The sequence below is a fragment of the Poecilia reticulata genome, chromosome 5 (genome assembly GCF_904066995.2).
Source record: "Poecilia reticulata chromosome 5, P_reticulata-male-v2, whole genome shotgun sequence".
NCBI lineage: Eukaryota > Metazoa > Chordata > Actinopteri > Cyprinodontiformes > Poeciliidae > Poecilia > Poecilia reticulata.
The window spans coordinates 16,241,575-16,262,169 of NC_088834.1; the positions used below are offsets into that span (position 1 = coordinate 16,241,575).

At 38.9% G+C, this 20,595-nt stretch overlaps 1 protein-coding gene across 4 annotated transcripts; it reads right to left on the bottom strand.

The window, feature by feature from the left end:
* Nucleotides 1-317: 317 nt before the first annotated feature.
* Nucleotides 318-19,590, bottom strand: tmcc1b (transmembrane and coiled-coil domain family 1b). 4 transcript variants are annotated; one of them, XM_008409728.3, is made up of 10 exons: nt 19,428-19,590; nt 15,471-15,641; nt 15,006-15,120; nt 14,827-14,907; nt 11,942-11,985; nt 9,413-10,187; nt 3,903-4,322; nt 2,670-3,154; nt 1,758-1,893; nt 318-1,680 (listed from the first exon to the last, which is right to left on the bottom strand). In XM_008409728.3, exons 6-10 carry the CDS (start codon nt 10,010-10,012, stop codon nt 1,366-1,368), a joined length of 1,956 nt encoding a protein of 651 aa, XP_008407950.1. In that variant the 5' UTR covers nt 10,013-10,187; nt 11,942-11,985; nt 14,827-14,907; nt 15,006-15,120; nt 15,471-15,641; nt 19,428-19,590; the 3' UTR covers nt 318-1,365. The 4 variants fall into 4 exon arrangements, with proteins under 4 accessions (XP_008407950.1, XP_081463274.1, XP_008407948.1 ...); XM_081607148.1 differs by lacking the exons at nt 14,827-14,907; nt 15,006-15,120 and adding an exon at nt 12,112-12,219; XM_008409726.3 differs by lacking the exons at nt 14,827-14,907; nt 15,006-15,120.
* Between the last annotated feature and the right edge of the window lie 1,005 nt (nt 19,591-20,595).

A 20,595-nucleotide genomic window follows, 5' to 3' on the forward strand; every position in this document is an offset into this window, starting at 1 on the left:
TTAAACAGTTCTTAAGCCAATTTTAGTAGTTTCAATTACCAAACGTAAGAAAGGCCTTCAAATCCCAATACTAACAACAAATGCTATTTCAGAGACAAAATTATTCACTTGTATATTAAAATGCAATTTGAAAATTAACTCCAATCTTCCATCCCATAAACCCTGCCCTTGTGTTCGTTTCAGACAAAAAATAAGCTAGATGCATTTGTCCAATAAAAAAAATAGAAAGAACACAAAGAGAAGTTCTTTTGTTTTTGGTAATGTATTGCGCGACTGAGTTCTTGACAATTGCACACAAATACAAGTTAGACCTTAAATGGAGCCTTTTAAAACAGCAAATTTATTTAGTCTTTAAAAATAAAAAAACAAACAAAATCAACTAAAATGTGTTACTATTTCATCATCACTAATAGAAACAGTACGGAAGCACTAAGTCTTTGAGCAATTTTGCCGCTCTTCAAGTATGTTAATTCAGTTCGTAGATTATTCTTTCTGCAGTGAAAGAGTCACCAGGAAAAGTGTAGTCCAGTTGGAGGAGAGGGTCACATCTCTGGATAGTAGCATCCCGTTTGTGGCAGAACCAGTGTGTTCGACTCCACGCGTCTAAAGGAAACAATTCAACGACCCACAGCTATTTAACTCAGTAACAAATGTGATCTCAGAGCACTGATGCAGATTTGCAGGCACCCGATCTTAAGTGATCTGGAAGGAGGACTTGGTTACATAAGCTGAAATGCAGAGATGAAGAGAGAGGAGGGGAAGCAAATAAAAAAAAAATAATAATCACAGAACCGAAAAGAGAAATTTCTTACAAAAAAAAAAGAAAAGAAAACAAAACCTGGGGACACCAAAACCGCAGAACGACGTCAGCTCATTACCGTTTAAAAAGAGAACCGAGCAAGCTGGATTAAAAATAGCAGTGACTTCAAAACAATACGATTTGAATAAACTACAGATATAAACTAAGGTGAAAACAATGCAAGGTTTTCCACTTGTAAACAAATTCACTCAGAAGAGAGAAATCCAGTGTGCAGTTCTCTCAGCTCCTCCTTCAAATACGCCCTCGTCAGCCTCACAGCGTGTGCTTGTGCCTCCATTCCACCTGTGATCTAGAGTCGATGCCCAACATCCAGGCTTTTTTTTTATTTTTTATTTTTATCTCCTCCTCCTTGATTTTATTCTCCCGGATATAAAGTTCCCAAAGTGGTAAAGTGACAAACCTCTGTTACACTCCTGAGTGCTTTTAGAGAAATATGATCAACTGGACGATTAAGACACAACCTTTAGTATATACGTCTTCCCTTTAACCGTTGATCTCGAAGCCCCCAGTCCCTTTCGTCGCTTCGATTAGTTTCTCCCAGCAGGTCATCTGGGGTTTAGCAGGAAATGATGCAGATACTCTGAAATGGCCTCCCAGTGCCTCCAGAGGAAGGCGAGCAGGATCACGAGGAGCAGCGTGGAAAGCGTGCGGCTGCGTGTTTTCATCAAGGGGACAACGCAGTTGGCCACGGTGGACACGAACACCAGAAGGACAGCCATGACGGCCAGGAGTACGTTGATTAGCTTTCCGAGGAGAGTCCGTGCCGTGGCGTTCTCCAGGCCCTCCAGCTGCACCACCTGCTGCTGCTGCTGCTGCAGCTCCATCTTGGATATGCGAGTCTGACAAGCCTCCAGCGCCTCCTGGAAGAGGAGATCAGAGGTGTCAGATATGCACGACGGCAAAGCATCGGTGTGAGGGTCAGTCAGACGAAGCTTGCCTGTATGTCTCGGGCCCTTTCGTAAGACTGGTAGGCAATCTTCTCCTCCATGCTGGCTAGTTCCTGCTTCAGGTTCAGGATTTCATTCTGGTGCAGCTCTGTCAAGTCATTGAGTTGTTCTTCTAACCGTTCACACCTGAAAAACAAAAAGATAACATATATTATTAAAACCAGTATCAGTGCATCTTATACTGGTTTTATGTCAGAATATCAACATTCATTTTCATTAAAAAAGAAAAAGAAGAAGAATAAGCACAACGTTTTTGCTAAGAGCTGGCTCTCCAGAGTGCTGTATCCAATAAACATAAAGGAAAGTTTAGTGGAAGAAAAAAACATTTTAGAAACGTGCACAAGTAAAAGGAATAACTTCAACCTTTAGATGATTGTAAAGCTCTTCTAGAGTTTGGTGTGGATAAAATGTGGACAGCAGGTGGAGTCAGAGCTTCAAGTTCAAGCCGTATTTATAACATGAGCAGAAGCAGTTGCACCCTTTGTGCGAAGCTATTCCAGAACCAGAGACAATATCCGAAGCGTTTTACTTCGACTAAGGAGAAAAAGGACTTGGCTGTTTAGTGGGCCAAAGTTCTCTGTCAGATGGAGGCGTACTTTTAAATTTAATCAGGAAAATCAAACATGAAGCCAAACCTCAATGCTTTTAATCATGCATAACTTTTCTTTTTGACACAGGTGACCCTAATTTAGGGGACAGACAGTTATAGTCTTGGTTTTGGCTGCTGTGTTTAAACAGGATGAAGACATAAAGAGGAACATCAACCTGGCAGAGCACTGAAAGTGGCTGCAATTCCAAATAAAACGCCATGATGAGTTCAAAATGCTGTGAGTTTGTGTGGCAAACTGTAAACATTAACCTTTCAGTTCTCGTTAAACTGAACTTGTTGGGTGAAAACGTACCTGTATCGTTCCTCCTGCAAAGCCTCCATGATCATGGTGTAATCCCGCTGATAGTGGGATTTTAAATTTTCAAACGACTCTTCCAGTCGACCCTGGTTGTCCCGAAGCTCATGGATTTCATGGAGTAAAGCATCAAACCCCGAGCTTTGTGCATTATCCAGAGTGTTGCCCCTGGAGCTGGGGGGGCCACCTGGGGCCCCGGGCGTGCTGTTGGCTCCGGCGGACCCCGACGTTGCGCTCGAGCAGTCGTCCTCGCTGCCGTATCTGGGGCTGGATTGTAGCTGTCCTGTTCCCAGAGGTCGTGACCCCCCCGGATAGCTGCCCTCTTCTCCTGGCGTTTCTTCCAGCGAGTCTTTCAAAGCGGCGATGTTGTCGGCGCTCCCAAACTTGTTCCGGATGAGCGAAGCGATTTCTCTGGGCTTGGACACCACAGCTCCAGCTGCAGAATGAGTAGCTTGAGAAAAGCTGGACAGCCCACCTGTTACCTGAGGACAGCAGCGACCAAGTCAGTGTCCAGTTTATCACTCATAAACTCAGACTGGTTTAAACAAATAGCAGCTTAAAAATAGTTTCTTTAAATTCAGAAGGTTTGATGACATCAAGTGAATGTGGCAATCACTGTAGTGCTTTGGAAAGGTGTACCTTTGCTTTCATTTGTGTTTTATTTTGAATTTATTTATTAAACCAAAAAAAAAAAAAAGATGCACGATTGTGAGGTGAAAGAAAAAAAAACACACATGGTTTCAAATTAGTTTTTCCAAACAAAAATCTGAAATGTGATGCAAAATGTACAATGTGGCAGGCAGAAACACAGTTTCTAGTGTTTTAATATTAATTGTCATAATACTTGCAGATTGAAGAGCTGGCTGTTTACTGTCTGCATTAAGACGGTAAAGTTATTCTCAGCTTTGGCAAAGACTTTAACTTCTTATCTTTAAACTTCTGTGAGCAGAAACATGTTTAGGGCTCTTATTGTAAAAAACTTTAAAGGAAATATCTCAGATCTTTTGCTGTTTAAACACTGTAGAAAAACTAATGAGGCCTGCAAAATCAGAGTCCAAGGCATCGCTAGACTCTTTTTGTTACATCAGCTGCTCCAGTCTGACTCTATAGTATTACAGAGTCAAAAGTAAAGTCAAATTATTGGTACCATTTTAATCAACCAAGATTAAAAAAAACAGAACAGAGTAATTAGGTGTTTCCCTTGTTGAGGAAGAAGCGTGAAGGTCTCACCTTGGCTCCAACACCTTTCAGACCCTGGTGCATGTCTCGGAAAACATCTTTGGGCTGCCGAGGGATGCCGTTGTGCTCCACCTCTCTGAGTTTCCGGTGGTAGTGCTCCAGCTTCCTCTGCAGCTGCTGGATGGTCTGAGCAGACTTTTGGTTCTTCTTCTCAAACACCTGTTTGATGCGTGCACTCTGCTGTTTGTCTGCGTTGTTGGCCAGCTTCAGGTACTCGGCCACGTTGTCGTCGCGAGACGTTTGTTCGATCTTGATTTGTTCTGTAAGCTTCAGGATCTTCTGCTGCAGCTGTGCAATGGCCTGCTTGGTGCGCTGGGGGTCCGGCGTGCTGTCGACCACGTCGTACCCCTCGGCGCCGTAAGGCAGGGCGTTGGGCGACACCGCAGGGCCTGATCCGTCGTACCGATCCAACTATTGAAAAATAACAAACATACATAAAATAAAGATACTGCCCTTTTCAGAAAACTTCAAAACTCAACAGTAAGCTCACTAACAAAAGACTAAATTTCCTCTAATAAGGAAAGAAAGAAAGAAACTGACGAGAGGGTGGAAGGACACAAATAGGGAAGGATAAAAGGAAAGAAAGATAGGACACAAGGAGAAGACAAAAAGGAAGAGACACATGGAAAAAGACAGGCATGAAGGACGTAGACAGAGAGAAAGTAGGACAAGAAAGTCAAACAGGAAGGACAGAAAAGGACTAAAAAAAGACAAGAAGGAAGGAGAATGGAAAGATTATAAAAAGTGGAACAACTGACATGAGAAAGCAAGGGAAGAAACAAATGGAGAGAGGAGTAAAGGAAGGAGAAAATATCCACAAAAAAGGACAGAAATAATGACAACTTTTTTTAAAAAAAAAAGAGGATTGAGAATTTTCCTCATCCTTTTTACTTTCTTACCAAACTAGTTTAGAGCTGAAATACTGAAATCAAATCCCAGACTGCTCATAAAAAAATATATATATATAATTTAAAAAAAACACAGTGTAGAACAGGGGTCGGCAATCCTGGTCCTGGAGAGCCGGTGTCCTGCGACTCCCTGGTCCAACCCACTTGAATCCTACAGCTGAATCACCTCCTACATGCAGTCCAGTTCTCTGCTAACGACCTCATTATTTGACTCAGGTGTGTTGAAGTGGAGACACATCTAAAAGTTGCAGGAGACCGGCTGCAAGGCCTGGATGTAGAACAACTCTTCAAACTCAAAATTATTTCCAATATAAACGTAATGCAGCACCATCACTGACACTAAAAAAACTGAGAAAAATCTCCAACAAAGTGACAAGTTAAAAAGATTGTTCAGACAATTGAATAATTGTCTGGAGTTGAAAAAGGAGATATATTATTTGTTGGGCACACTCCTACAGCAGAACTGACTTTATACATTTTGGAAATTGTTAGCAAAGCTTAATGTGTCTGCATGTTTTTGTTAACTTTACAAAAAAAGCTGCACGTTGACGTCTGCAATGTGTAAATACTCATTTATAACAGCAGATGGCGCCTGTAAAATGAAAGTAACTGAAATCCTCATCAATCATTACAAAATACATTGACAAGCAGTCAAAGGAAGTGATGGGAGAGGAAATAATGATGTAAAAAAAACATTTCTGGTTCTTTTTCAGAACATAAACTACAAATCTACTGAACAGCATTAATTAAACCATTAATTAAATCCGTTCCTGAGATTCAGACTGAAATTAACTGAATGAGTCGTCTATAACATCTTCTCAGAGACAAATGTTAAAAGTTGCTGATCCTTAGTTTTGATAAAGAAATGTTAAAAAAGATTGAAAACCGAGTAAAAAGCAGCTTCCAGTGCTTCCTCTAGAAATCTAACACTTTTAATCTTAAACAAACTTTTCAGTCTGTACAGAGAAAAGTTTGTTTTCCACTCTGTAGCTCTACTGACATTAGAAACAGTCAGTGAGGCAAAAAGTCACAACCACAGTTTTATCATAATTTTCCCCTATAAAAACTGTCCCTTTTAGAGAAAACTGCGCAGCAAAGCAGTTAGGTTTTAATCAATTTGAGCGTTTCTGTTCATCCTAAGTGGGTTCAACCTAAAAGGTAAACATCATGTAAAACGGACTTTTGGCTCTGGGTCAACTCGCCTTTTTGCCAATTTGTGCCTCAGCATTACGGCTGGCCAATATAAACTTTATCATTATATTTTGTGGCATTTTATGGGATAACGACATAAGAAATAAGAAAATGTTGTTTTAATCACAACCTAAATGTCTCTGCAAACAGACAGAGGCACACAAACACTAAACTGCTCTAAAAATATAATATACACATTATTAAATAAACTATTTCAGCTCCAGCTATATTAAACTGTGTAGCTGCAATGCTAAAAGCACACAGAAAGTGCATTTAATATGTTGAAATATATTAATATTATGCCACAACAGTCTAAAAATTGCTGAAACCACAAAGTAACATTTCCCAAACATGGTTATAGTTTATCTCTCCCATTAAATCCCAATTCTCATCATGATAAACTTTAGTATGAACAATTTGATAATTGCCATTTCATCTCCTACCTGCACTAAAGCCATTTGTCTTTTTACGCAGGTGCTGAAACCATTTAAGGCAAACATTTTCTTGAATTATTATTGCAAAGAATCAAACAAATATGTTTTAATCTCCTGTATGCTATCATTTAATTGAATGTCGCTTTCTGAATACCTAATAAATCTTATTTGCATTTATTTTAGTTCTAGTATCGACTGGGAAAACTGACTCTTAGAAAATAAGACAGATTGTTTCCCCCTGATAAAAAACAATAAACAAAATGAGCAACCTCTGGCTGGCAGATAAAATTAATTGGACTCATTTTATCTCCTGACCATTAAGTAGACTATGAATAAATTATAGAAATATATTTCAAACTATCAGTTTTCTGGCACTTAACTACAAAGGTATCAAAAGGCACAATCAGCAGCAATTCTGACTCATTTGTTGTGCAATAAATAATTAATTAAAAGCAGGAAAATAAAATTAATGCAGCTCATAGAAAAGCCCTGGACACGTTGGTCTGCATTGACGATACTGTAGCCTCTCTGCTGGTTTAATCTGAATTGTCAGTTTTTGACAATTTCCTAGCAAAGCTGCAATTTAAAAGCAAAATGTTTAGAGAATCTCACTTAAGAAAATCTTTTTATCGGCTGTGTTGTAATGACTTAAATGAATTATGTGGTATTCTAGGAGTGGGACCTTCCTGCTGCAGGTTTTTATCCATCATCTTCATATGAATAATGCTTTAGCTTAAAGAAAAACAAAACAAAGACACTGTCTGGACGCCAGTGCATGTAGGTAATTAGTGGTGTAGTAGGTAACTAAACAGAGACTGGTGAAGTTCTCCTGGGCTTCGGTCCAGCTGCACAGCGGTGCGGTCTGGTACCACACAATGTGAAAATGCCGGACTGCTGCCGTCGAGATCAGAACTTCCCAGATCGATAACTCATCAGTTAAACATTATTCTAATCCAAACAAAGGCTCTTCTCGTCTGCACAAACGAGACACGGCCAAATCTGATCAAAACACTTCCTCCGAGTTTGATAAATAATAAATGTCTCTGTGCGGCTGAATCAGGAGTGCGTCCTGCAGTCCAAAACGTTTTGAGGAAATAACAATAATTAACATTTTTACGTAAGCTGTCGGTTAAGTCCAAGTCAGTTTCTCTCTAGTATCATTTCCCCCATTCGAACATTCGGCGAGGCCCGAAGCGAAACGTTAGTTTGTTTACCCCGGCGAGCTTTCTCTGACCTGAAGTACACTGAGAGACGGCAAAAGCTAAATTTAGCGCGGCTTAAAGCACATAGTGACAAACCAGTCAAAGGCAATCTCTGACCTTCCAACACTGACAGCTCATCTCCCCACTCAGCGGAGCATCCAGGACACAACGGGAGACTTTTAACATGATTTCCCAGTTCGCTTGCTTTGCGAGTTTGAGCATGAGTCACCTCTAACCTTTTATTTTTATAATAATAACAACAAACAAAAGCTGAATACAATCCATTTGCTGCCTCCTCAGTGAACAAACTCCTTCAAAGCCAATATGACTCTTTTATACCCAGAGGCCAAATCTTCTAGGAACCCTTTAGGACTTAAATCATAGGCACACTTCCCCACAGTGCTTGTTTATTTTATTTTTCCATCACACCTCATGTTTATATGGAGTACATTAAAGGTCAAAATTATATGTTTTTATATGTTTATGTGTATTTTATTGTTATTGAGTTCACCTCTTCTTTTGACTTGACTATACAAGTGTTGGTGTTGCTGAATATTTTTCATACTTTTGTGGCAAATAAAAACCCACGTTTGAATTAAACATCTGCTTGGTCAAAAGCTATATTGTGTTTTGTTTTGGAGGTTTTTTCAAAGAAAAGCAAAATTATTTTAAATAAAGTTTTGCATTCATTTCTTTAGTGCCTAGGAAAAGTGTTCACACGCCTAGGAAAAGTGTTCACACTCCTTGAAATATTTTCTCAGTTACAGCAACAAACCTCAATGTATTTTATTGAGAATTTAAGTGGAAGAAAGATTATAATATGTGGCTGTTTTGTGATTAAAAAAAATAGTATATGGGGTATGAATAATTTTTCAATGCACTGTATTTGAACATATTCAGCATTTGAAGAATGTAATCGTTATTGATCCTCTGACGTTGTTGACACATCTGAACACCTGCAGCTGCGTGGGACAGACTGATGCGTCTCAAACAGCTTCGTTCCTGCAGCTGAAATAAACAAACTGAAGCCACATTGATGCTCTCAGAGATTCAAACCTTTCAGTGACTAACGAGTCAATTCTGATTTTTAAGGTCACAATTCAAATCGGAAACGATTTTCGATTCTAAATAACTTTAATTTCAGAAACCAGTTTTTCTATTGAAATGGTCTAGATTCTGTTTAAATTATGTGACTGACGAGAAAAAAAGAAGTGTAAACAAATAGAACATTTATTTAAGACACTGCTAAGATACTGTGCCAAATTTCATCAATTTATATTTAAACAAAAACGGGTTTGTGAATAAAATTGTTACTTAAATTATCAATATTAGGTCATTTTATTTAAGGAAAAGTCTTATTTACGCCTTTTATTTAAGGTTGCTACCAGTTTTTGCCAGGATTCTCTTGCAAAAGATATTTTTAATTTAAGATGGATTTTCCTGGTGGAGTAAAGATTAAATAAAATAAAACAAAATAGAATAGAATAGATTTTTTTTGAGCCTCTAGTGGTTCTTAATGACTTTTGCAAAATGGATTTCATTCATATTTTTATTTCAACATGGTATTTATACTCTCAGGACGCTCTTCTGTGTCCTGCTTTGATTTGAATCTGACTTGTGGAGCTTTGAGCTCGACTACATGTGAGAGGTTCTGGTTCTGCTGATGTGTTCTTACTTTTTGTACATGTACGTTTGTGCCTCTGCAAAATAAACCTTCCTCTGGGTTAAGTAACCTAACTCCCCGCTGAAGGGAGAGAGTCACCCACCTTGTCCGGTTCTTCAGTGGAGTGGTACCCAGAGGTCAGCAGCACGTCCACCAGCGCCGGGCTGCTGGGCGTGTCCGTGGTCGAGGAGGAGCGTGGGCGTCCCGCCTGCAGCAGGGCCTCGTGGGTACTCCGCCGGTGGATCTGCGGGCTTCCTTTCTGAGGGGCCTCCCCAGAGCTCCCCGCTTTGGTGCGGCGGCTCTGCAGGCTGGTGCCTCGCTTCATGATGGGCGGACCTCGGATCTGCTGCAGAACCCGGCTCAGAGCTGCGGGAGGGGCGGAAGCGGCAGGATTGTCAGAATCCACGGAGGGGGCCAAGGAGCCCGGAACGTCCCCTACTTCTGACCCTAGGTCGACGGGCTCGGAGGGAGGGGCGCTCGCGCAGGCTGAGGCGGAGTCATGTGGGGAAACGGAGGAGCGTCGGCGCTGAGGCTGGAAGAGCTGCTTCAGGCCGTGCCCCAACGCTCCCATGTTCTCCAGGGCATTATGGGTGATTTTGGACAAGCCGTGCTCTGACTCCGACGCCCTCCTGCCGGCCTCCGGCTCCGCTCGGCCTCCTGCGTCCGGCTCCTCTGGACTCTGCTCACTACTACCCTGATCCATCAGACCCCTCCAGTGTCACAGCGAGGCGCTACGCGGGGGCTGCAGGGGACTAGCTACGCCCCGTCCACACCCCCCTCTGAGAGGCCGGGTGCAAGCCGGGAAGCAGAGGGGACGCCGCTCAGCTGGTGCTTTAGAGTGGGCATGCATCTGTGGCTCGGCTCAATGTCATGCTTGTCTACCACAAAAAGGAAAATAAAACGCATTATGACATGCGGCTGTGAGAAACATAAAAAGCAGAAGCACAATGTGAAGAGAAAAATAAAACAACCAATAAAAACTGGGTTGACATTGTCATGACCACATCTATGCACTTTCATTTAACGTGTTTATTTCAAATTTGATCCAGATTATTATTCATCATGTCAGGAATGTTCAGAACAATGGATTTGAAAAACGTGTCAAACTCTGTTAAAATGCCAGAACAAAATGAGGCCATCATAAATAGTTTTAGAGCCAATTATCTGAAAGACAAACTATTGTGAAACTGTTAAAAATCTCAAAGGCTGAAATAATGTGGTTTTGAGAATTTAGTCTTTGGTAAAATTTACTGACTTTAAAATAAATTCTGGAGTGGTAACTCCTTTAAACGTGAAAACTTTATCGTTTTAATGAGAACCAAACTCGTTAAAACTACAAAGCCTTCTTGTTTTAACAAGAAGGTTTTGTAAACTTGTAACAACGAGCTTTATATCTCATTAAAACCAAAATATCTCCTCTTTTAAGTAAGATGGGTCGTAACAGCAAAACAGCAACATCTCCTGGGATTTTTACAAGTCGCCTAGCAGAAACAGTGTGAGGAGAGTCAAAGCTAGTCCCATCATGCCTCTTTATCAAATCGTAATTTGTCGGAGGATCGGATCTTTTTATCTCGTTAAAACTAGAAACTTTCTTGTTGATGAGAAAGATTCTTGTTTTAACAAGTTTTGCATCTCATTATAAGAATATCCTGCTTTTTATGTTTCTGTAAAAATGTTACTGTTAATGTCCAACAACTGTCAAAATACTCTAAACAGGATCCTGAAATCACTTCCAGACTCTGGATAGGAGGATCAAAAACTTTTAATCTCCTTCTCTTAAAGTCATTCGTCTGCTGAAAAAACTCACTAATGCTGATAAAAATGACATAACACCACAACATGATGCTGCCACCACCATGTTTTACTGTTGGTTTGGTGGTTTTTCAATGTGGTTTCAATTCAATAAGACTGAAATTCAACAAAAGCCCAACCAAATATCAGTTTAAGGGTTTGCACCAGGATTACTGCAGCTTTTTTATTTTTATTTTTGTTAGATTTTGAAATATGAAAAAGGTTTTGAAGTAATAACTGAGGTGTTGTACCACATAAAGCTGGCATTTTAACCAAAGTTTGCACAATTTTGAGAGCCAGTCCCGACTTTTGTTAAAAACAACGTGGCATGTCTTAAAAGCGTCAACACAGAAATGCATAAAATTCTAATTCAAGATAGTAAAAAATCTTGTGAATAGTTTCTGAAATGTTTACCACGATTTCCCACTTGTGTCTTCTCTTTTCTGGTAATTCAACAAACGTCAAGCCAAATTATGTTGGAGAATAAATGGACACATTTCAGAAAGTATTCAATGGATAAATTAACTAGTAACTAATGAGTAAATAACTAATTGCTCAGATAATAATTCAGAGACAACAGAGTGTAAAATAAAAACTAAATAATAAAAACTGTGCTCTAAATGAAATACAAAATGGAAAATGACTGAGATCCAGTTCTCCTCCATCCACAGCGGCCTCCTCTCTGCATCGCCTGCCTAACGTGGCTAAAACCTGCAATGTGAAGGTTCAGTCCAAGCATTTCGATTCTTTGCGTCGGTTTCAATCAATGACAATTTGCTTCTCTTTATCAAGAGACACGCTCAGAAAGGAAGCAAGGAGGAGAGAGTGTGGCAGAGCTTACCATCAGCCCAGCCTCTTCTCTTCTGACTCACAACTCAGGACGAGCTAAATGAAGCACAAACAGACAAAAATAGATCCTTCATGCAACAGAAAGGTAAAAACTAACTTATGAAAGCCTCCACTCTTTAATGAGTGGCAGCAACGGATTCAAGAGAGAGTGTCTGAGCAAACCACGTCGAAGCAGCTGGCCGCATGACAGCACTAACGACCCCGGCAGACCTTATGCTTTAAATGTGAAGAGTTTATTCCTGCTCAATCAGCCTCATTCTGTTGCAGCCGCTGTTTCAGACGACATGATGTTCACATAAAATGACATGAAAACATTAACAAGTCATCAGAGCGGCACTTACAGCTCTTACAGCAAACATGAAAACATGGCGGATGCAGCTTTGAGGAGCTCAGGAGACACACAGGGTGAAGACGCTGGGATGGAATAATTATTGATTCATGACCGAGTTATGAGCCATTCACCTTAGAAACAATTAATTTATTTATGTATTCATTTATTCATTCTGAAACTAAAGACTCAAAGAACACGGCCAGTTATTTAAGCTCCAGACTTTGAATACAGGTCAGAAACTTATGTAGATTAATTAATTATATAACATACTCCATCACTGCTTTTAATAAGAGGAATATGGATTTATCTTTGAATCTATTGTAGGGCTGCAAACTAACAATTACTCTAGATTCATCAATTAATCGATAAAATAAATTGGTATTTTGTGCAGATTTTCAATGTAACCAATTAAGTGCATTTTATATAATATTAAAAAAACCAGAAATAGAAGTAAATAATTTAGTTCCTGTTTTAAATAAAAAATGAACATTGTATTCCCTAAAATGCAATAACAAAGCATTCCTTTATTGTGAAAAGCTCAGGCCTTTCTGCTTCGATTAACATCAACACCAGGAGGAGCTGAAGCTCAAACAACCGATTCTGTTTTACCTGAGGGGGACAGTTTGGGTCAAACGGCTGAAGCTGTCGGGTTTTCCAACAGAATCTGATCCAAACATCTAAAACTGGCTTTGCGACGGATAACTTCAAACTTCTTAGATATTTGTAGACTGTGCCTTACGGCTAGACAAAAAAAAAAAAACTTTTTTAAGGAATATTGGTGAATATCATTGGGGTGTCTAATTTATTATTGCTGAAAATATGAATTACTCTGACTAAAGCTGCACATTATATTGAATCACATGGTGAGATTTTGAAATATTGGCCTGTTAGATGGGTTTCCAGTGACACTTAATGTGTGTTTATTGTGGCTGTGATGAGAAAGCTCCTAACAGATGGTGAGGACATAATGATGCAGAAGAAAACCAGTCAGGAAAACGTGACTTAATTGAAGTCAATATCATTGGAATTGCATGTTTTAATATCATGCAGCTCTGATTTTGACTTTGTGTAGATTAGAGAAAACCCACAATAAATTCAAACAACAGTTGCCTTTTTTGTTTTTAGGAATTGCTGGAATTGATTCTCTAAAACCTCAAAGTTAATATAAAATTCATGAGTGCATAAAAACGTATAGCTGGAACTCTAATCACATTTGTATGTGGAAATCTAATTTTGCACCAAATTTACTTCCTAATGGACACTGCAGTCATGATGAACACTGTGCTACTATTAAAACCTTTTAACTAATCATGTTGTTCCTCTGCAAGCTTGTATTAAAGCAAATTGAAAGCAAAGAGTCCGCTTGTGGATGCTAAGCTAGCAGTGAACATAAAGGGATGCTTTGTGTGCACAGAACGCCTTCTTAATCACATAATTGCAGCGTTAGCCTCATTTGTCGGCACGCTCTTGAATCACCCTGAAAGGGTGTGTGAGAAGATAATGTACACGGCTTGCTTCACTTAATCTGAAAGAAGGCATGGCAAACTTTACGCGATAGGTTTTCTCTACCTAGGACACAGACTGCTTTCCAGAAAACAAGAAAAACAATCCTCTGAGTCAGCACAGCCATGAAGTATCACTTAACAAGCCAAGAGAGCAATTGCTCTTCCAGAAACAAAAAAAAAACAAAAAACGATCCACTAGTGTGGAGCTGTGACTCATTTGATGCTGATAGATCTGCAGTTTGATCCCACAGCACTGAAGTGTGTGTGTGTATACATTCTCTCTCTAACTGAACCATATATTCAAAGGTTGCTTCACCTTGTTATTGGTGTTCTCACTACTGATGCGTAATTCAACAACACCTGAGAGCGAATGAAAACTCCAACAGAGCCAAGCTGTCGGCATAAACGAATTCAAATAAATCAACCACATTCTCTTAAAGCTCAGTTTATGTTTGGGAGCGGTAAAACAGACCAGCGTTCGGTTATGATATGCTGCTTGTGCTGAACAGCATGGAGCCCCTGATAGCTGCATGCAGGTTGTTATGGCGATGCATCACACTGACTTATATAACATGGCTTCCAGTTTCTATATAAATCCTACAGGACAAAAATGCTTCATCTGCAGGTGCGTTATCACTAAAAACTAATTCATTTCAGAAATTACATTTAAAAAGTGAAATTTGAGTATTGTATAAATACTGGATAAAATATTTCAATCTTTAATTTCTGGTAATTTTTACTTAATTATGGACAACAGCTAATGAAAACCCAACTTTCAAATTCATGCTAAGCTATATTTAGAATGAAGCATAGCTTAGAATGAAGGAAGTACTGATTGACTTCCTCCACCAGTAGGAAGGTAATTGCTATAGAAGCCGACTGTATCTGAGTACACTGGTGAAAAGTTAAGTGGAAGGAAAAACTAGTTGAAAAATCTGTTTAACCCTGTTGCTTGTGCGCCCTTTACTACAACGGTTTTTCCGTCAACTTAACTTTCAACTAATATGCAAGCATGCAGCACTTTGAAAGCCAGTTTCTGACCTTTTGTGGCTTAAACATCCATCTGGAGGACATCAGTGACTGACAGCTAAAACACTGTAAGGTCAGTGGCCGTCGCCTTGACTGTCTTGGCCAAAACATCAAAAATATTTGTTTAATTTTCTGAGAAGCTTAGCTATGATATGCAGTAACTTTCATCAAGTTCATTAAGACACACATACCCTTGTGAGCGCATCCAGTACTTAATGTAACAACACTGAACACAAAACTGTAAGCTCCAAATTAAAGGCAAGCGATAATGAACGCTCCACACAGATGTGGAACTACAGCCTGCATCTGCAGAGAGAACACAATGACATGTGACTCCTTCAGGCTGAAGTCTAAAGTAGGTCAACCGGTATTCACCTGCCACTCTGCGGACGCAGCGCTCCGATGTCACACCGGCTGCACCGTCCCGTGCAACCGAGCTAACATTTTACTTGTGTTAAGACTTTCAACACAGGCTGCTTCCCATGTCACACCTTTACCATTAACGCCATCGTTTAGGGATTATTTTAATTCCTATTGTCCAGTGTTTGATTGCAAGTGAACATTACTCAGTAATAAGCTAAACACATATATTCTTCTAAGTGTAAATATTGTCATAATGTATAAGTTCAATAAAGACAGCCATAAGAGCAACTCACCTTCACATGTGGTCATTTGCAGCAAGTCTGTGCTTTTATGAACACAGGGGAATAAAATGCTTAGCAATCCAAGCCGATTTCCGGCCAGGCTTCCTCCGGGTGACTTTTCCAAATAAAATAGCTCTTGAACTTTAACCCACAGCTTCCGTGGAAATTTAGAAAAATCACATGCTGCAAAACAAGAGAAGAAAAAAAAAAAAGAAGCAGAGAGCATTCAGTAAATAGATTTTTTTTTTTTGTGAGAAAAGTGATTGTGTGTGCTTTAAATGCATGTTTCTTTTTTAATTTACACTATTGTTCTCAGTTTTTATTCTGTATTAATTTTATTTATGGAGCATTTTTAAAGCTTTTTTTTTTGTTTAAATGCGCTGCACACTTCATACATTTAAAATTTAAACCAGGAACTTCTAAAAACACACTCCTAGTCTGAAAGCTGCGTCAAAACAACAGTCAACAACTTTGTTTATCACCATGATATTAAAGTAATGGCCTTAATTTAACCTCGTTGCCTGGAAAAAAGAAAGTTAAGGTTTAATTTTAAATCCCCGCATTGTAAAGCTAACCTCACATTAAAGAACCTAATCCATTTCATTCTGTTTCATTTTGTACAGCGCGGGCCTCGGAGGACTTTTAGAGTAATTAACTGTGAAATGTTAATTAATAGTGCATAAATGACCCATGAGGATGCTCACAAGACATTAACTATTTGCTGGTCTTATGGAAATAGAGCTGAAGTAAAGTTTTGCTGTGGTGATGTGAAGTTATAAACTATACTGTGTTGAAGCTGAGGTTAAAGAAACCATCCAGCCGTGGATTTTATGTGTACTAACAAACATAGACGAACAATACAATACATAAACAGTTAATAATATATAGTTTTCCACCTAAAGAGTTCTTAAAATACAAAGATTTTATTAATAAAAAGCTTCCAATTGAGTGTATTTCTGTTGATGACATCACAAGAGGCACAAGAACTGAGACGATCTAGACACATTAGCAGATGCAATGTAGTTTGTGAACATTTCTCCTCCGTGATTTAACATCTCAAAATCTTTATATGCAACTACATGGTTTCTGGTGTTCCTCTGTCTTTGCCGGGATGTTTGTCCGATTTCACTCCCCGACTCAGACCCGGTTCCTGTCTGACTGAGGAGCGGCTCGGGTCTGAGGACACACAGCTCCGGTAACCACAGCAGCGCAGCCCAGAATGCAAATAAAACAGGGAAATCTGACTCAGGCCGCATTAAACTCAGATTGTTTCGAAACTGTTGTGCTTTAAAATGCACCAACTATGTGAAAATGTATAGACAGAATAGATTTTAGGTGAACTGCGAGCATCTTGTAACTCTCATCTACACACACGGAGCCTCTGCAGCAGCTCCAACCAAACGGGTGAATGATTTACAATCCTGTGCAGTTGTGATTGCTTTATTCTGCATCCCGGAACATAAACCCTGAAAACTATTCTACATTTACTGAATAAAATCTCTGAAATAAAGCTTTGACAAGAGCATTACATCATCTATGTGCAGAAAGCAGAGGACTGCCTTTCCTTTAATTAAATGTTTCCACTGACCATGGAGGATTTTACCAATTTATTTCAACACAAACTTTGTTAAAACACATATATTTATGTTTTTTGGGGGGTCTAAATGTTGTGTTTACAGACAAAATATAAAATTCCACCAGTGAGATTTAATGTTAGCAAAAAATATGACAAGAAAGAGAGGAGATGACTAAAATAAATTGCTGATTTAGAAGCATTTCCATTTGAAACAAAAAGAAAGATATAATTGACCAAACTCAAAAAAACTCCAGCTGCCTTTTAACCTGTGTGCTTACAGGCTTGTTTTTGGGATGGAAGATTTTATATTTACATGTTTATTATACATTAAAGGAGTTTTATGCAAACTGATACACAAGTACTTATTATCAACTACCCATTGTGCATTTTCTATAATTTACAATGATTAAAAACACAGCCAAGCAATAAGGCACAAATTTCCACAGAAGAATTTCACAAAATACACTGAAAGGGAACGAAAAGCTAGTTCTGCTTTGTGTGAATTTAGACTAACAACCTCATATGTGCCAGAACAATCACTCTAGTCCTCTGGTAATCCCACACATTACTTTTTATGGATTTTGACTTTAATTCAGAAACACTTCTGATGAAAACACCAATAAGTACCAAAAAACATAAGCAAAACAAACTTATAAGCTGTTTCTTGTGACGTCACCCGTGAGATTTTAAATCTAGTAATTAATGTTTTACGACTAATCTAAATTATTTAAAGCCAGTTTGGCTTATTATACAAGAAAGTAGAGTGATACGTAAAACCATTTGTAGCTGTAACAGTTTAGAGAGCTCACTGTGTGTAACCCTGATTAGTTCAATAACAGCCAAGCAGGTCACAGGTGCATGTGGCGTCTTCACGTGCACTTTGCCTGTTATAACCATAAAAACAGGACGTTTTATCTAGTAACTATCTTGCTGTGATGTAAGGCAGGTTTTGCAAATGTAGCTGTTAAATTACAGTAAGTACTCTGAGGTCTGCTATTAGCTAAAGGTAAGAACTGAGTGACATTAGCACCCTGCTAGCCAGTGGTCGCAGGCCGGGCCCTTTAAAAACACAAAACTGTGAACAATTTTCGCAGAATAATTGTATCGTTTGTAAGTGTCTTATGTCGTTTTTCTAACCTTTGTTTTATTTCAAATCGAGACGTCGTTGTTTCAACTTATGCGGCTTGACTATCCAACTGATATGTAGCATTGGAAGCTAACGTGGTGCGCTGGAGGGCGTTTATTTTATCTGAGAGCGCACACCGGTGCTGCTGTGCGGGGCGAGGACGTAAAACCTTCATGTGAACAGCAAAACCAGATTAAAGGATTTACAACAGCTGCCTTTTTCATCCAGGAGACTAGACGCACGGCTTTATTAATTACTAATCACTTAATGTAAAAAAAAAATGCACAAACAAACGTGAGCGCATAGTTGCTATGCCAATAGTCCTGCAGTTCATACCATACAGTTGCTGCCATAAATATATAAAGCTGGTTTCTAAGTTTCACTCTCGGTATTCGGTTTCACTGACCACCTTGACATGATTTGAATGCAGAAATCAAATTATCCTCACATTGTAACGTGATCTTCCTAAAGTAAAGTTGCTTTCCTTTGCAAGGCAGTATTACATCTCTGAATAAGTGCAGCAGCTCTATCACAACAGTTATGTCTGACCATTAACATAATTATTTGAATCACAAATATAGCTACTGAGTAATAAATATGGAGTTAAATACACATTGTAAAGTAAAACAACTCCCATTATTTTTCAGGAAAGCTGCAAACCGAGGCAGTGGCCAAAAACGGTCCTCGCAGGTGTTAAAATCTCGAAACCCCGTTTAGATGGGAGGTATTGAGTTGCCATCTGTCACATACTCCCACAAGCGTTCCCGTATCACACCTTCCACTCTGCTATTTCATGGTTTTTAATTCAACACTTCGTGAGCGTTAACTTAATCAAAATACAAAAAAAAAAAAAACGAAGAACTATTTTTAAAGACTCATAACTGAATGTGGCCTGGGTGTGTTCGTGAAAGTTAAATCTTCTCAAGTTGTCACCATCAGCATTAATTCCGCCTCCTTTAATCACATTTAAACGCACTTAACATCGCCCATCTTGGATCTCCTAGGTGGCAGATCGGGCGCTTTATTCGCCGCCTGTCCACTCAGCCTGTCAGCTCCCCGGCTAAAAAAAAACATCGCCTCGGCTTCAGCCATGGTTAGCTACAGGCAAAAAATGGCACACCGCCAGGCGGCAGCGACAGCAGGGTAAACACCGCAAATCCACTTTTACCCTATCCGCCCGGGGAGGGCAACAGTATATGGACATGCATTTCATTCATAAAGCAGTTCGTTACACAAAAAAAAGTGCATTTTAAAGGCTTCAACTTACATGGGCGCTGAGACGGTTGTGTTGATGACCGTTCATTTCTCCCGATGATCGACACTCCCACGGTGACGTCAAATAGCGTGCTCAACGTCAGTGTATGGCAAGCAGTTGGAACACATAATCAACTCAGTTGTAATTACTTTTTTCTGCATGAATACGCCCTTTGCATCGTGACGTCACGCAGAACCATTACACTGTTTCCGTAAAAAAAAAAAAATTGCCAAAAGTGAAAGTCACAAAAAATTACTTAAACCATTATTTTTACAATATATTGTAAAGTGCTTACAAGCTGGATACACAGCAAGAAGTCCTGATGTTTTTAAAATATAATAGAGGAAAGGTGAGCTAGCATCAGATCAAAGTTAAATATTTGCATGCATACTTAAACAGTGATAAATAGAAAAAATAAAAATAAACTATGCAATGTGGGCAAAGTTACCGCATAAGAAAAATAATACTGCCTAGTAATTAAAAAAAAAAATAAATAGAATATTCTGGCCAAAACCAATAGTACAGTCATTTTAATAAATGTACAAAATTTGCATGTATATTTTGCAGAAAGGATTTTTACAAGCAATAAAAAAATGCAAAAAATAGTGATGTTATTTGAAATAAAGAAAAACTGTGCATATGTAAACATGGACCTTTGTTCACCTATGATGTAGCGATCTGTCCCTGAAGAAATTATCTAGCTTACTAATAGCTTTGTGCATAGGGTTGTAGACATTCTCCAACAGTGATGATGTTTTTTTCCAAACGTTTTTTGGGTGGTTATCCAATACGTTTATAACCTAAAGAAAAATGTAACGTCTTGGTTGTCACTGACCTGACCACATATGCTCTCAAACTATGTGTTGATTGTGTATTTAGATGCAACATGCATTTATTTAAAAATAATTTTTTTAAAAACAACTTATTGTCTATGTAATCAGAAGTGAAAATTTGAGAATAGTTATTTCCTTTATTGAAATTTTTCTAAAGTATGTAAATTAGAGGTAGTATAGATATAAAATGCTAAAATTTTATACCAAGATATTTTAAAAGCCCGATAAATATGAATGGGAAAGTGACATTTCTCTTACACAGAACATGCTTGAGGTAACTAAAACATTGACTTGTATTCTGAACAGCTGAAATGGTGAAGCTCATCTATTATATGATCAAATGGCTT

Excerpts from the sequence above, each read along its gene's own strand:
- tmcc1b (XM_008409726.3), bottom strand. The coding sequence starts at position 10,012 with ATGGATCAGGGTAGTAGTGAGCAGAGTCCAGAGGAGCCGGACGCAGGA. Across the intron at positions 4,323-9,412 it reads CCACTGAAGAACCGGACAAG|TTGGATCGGTACGACGGATC; the intron begins GTGGGTGACTCT and ends ATTTTTCAATAG. Across the intron at positions 1,681-1,757 it reads AAAGGGCCCGAGACATACAG|GAGGCGCTGGAGGCTTGTCA; the intron begins GCAAGCTTCGTC and ends CTCCTCTTCCAG.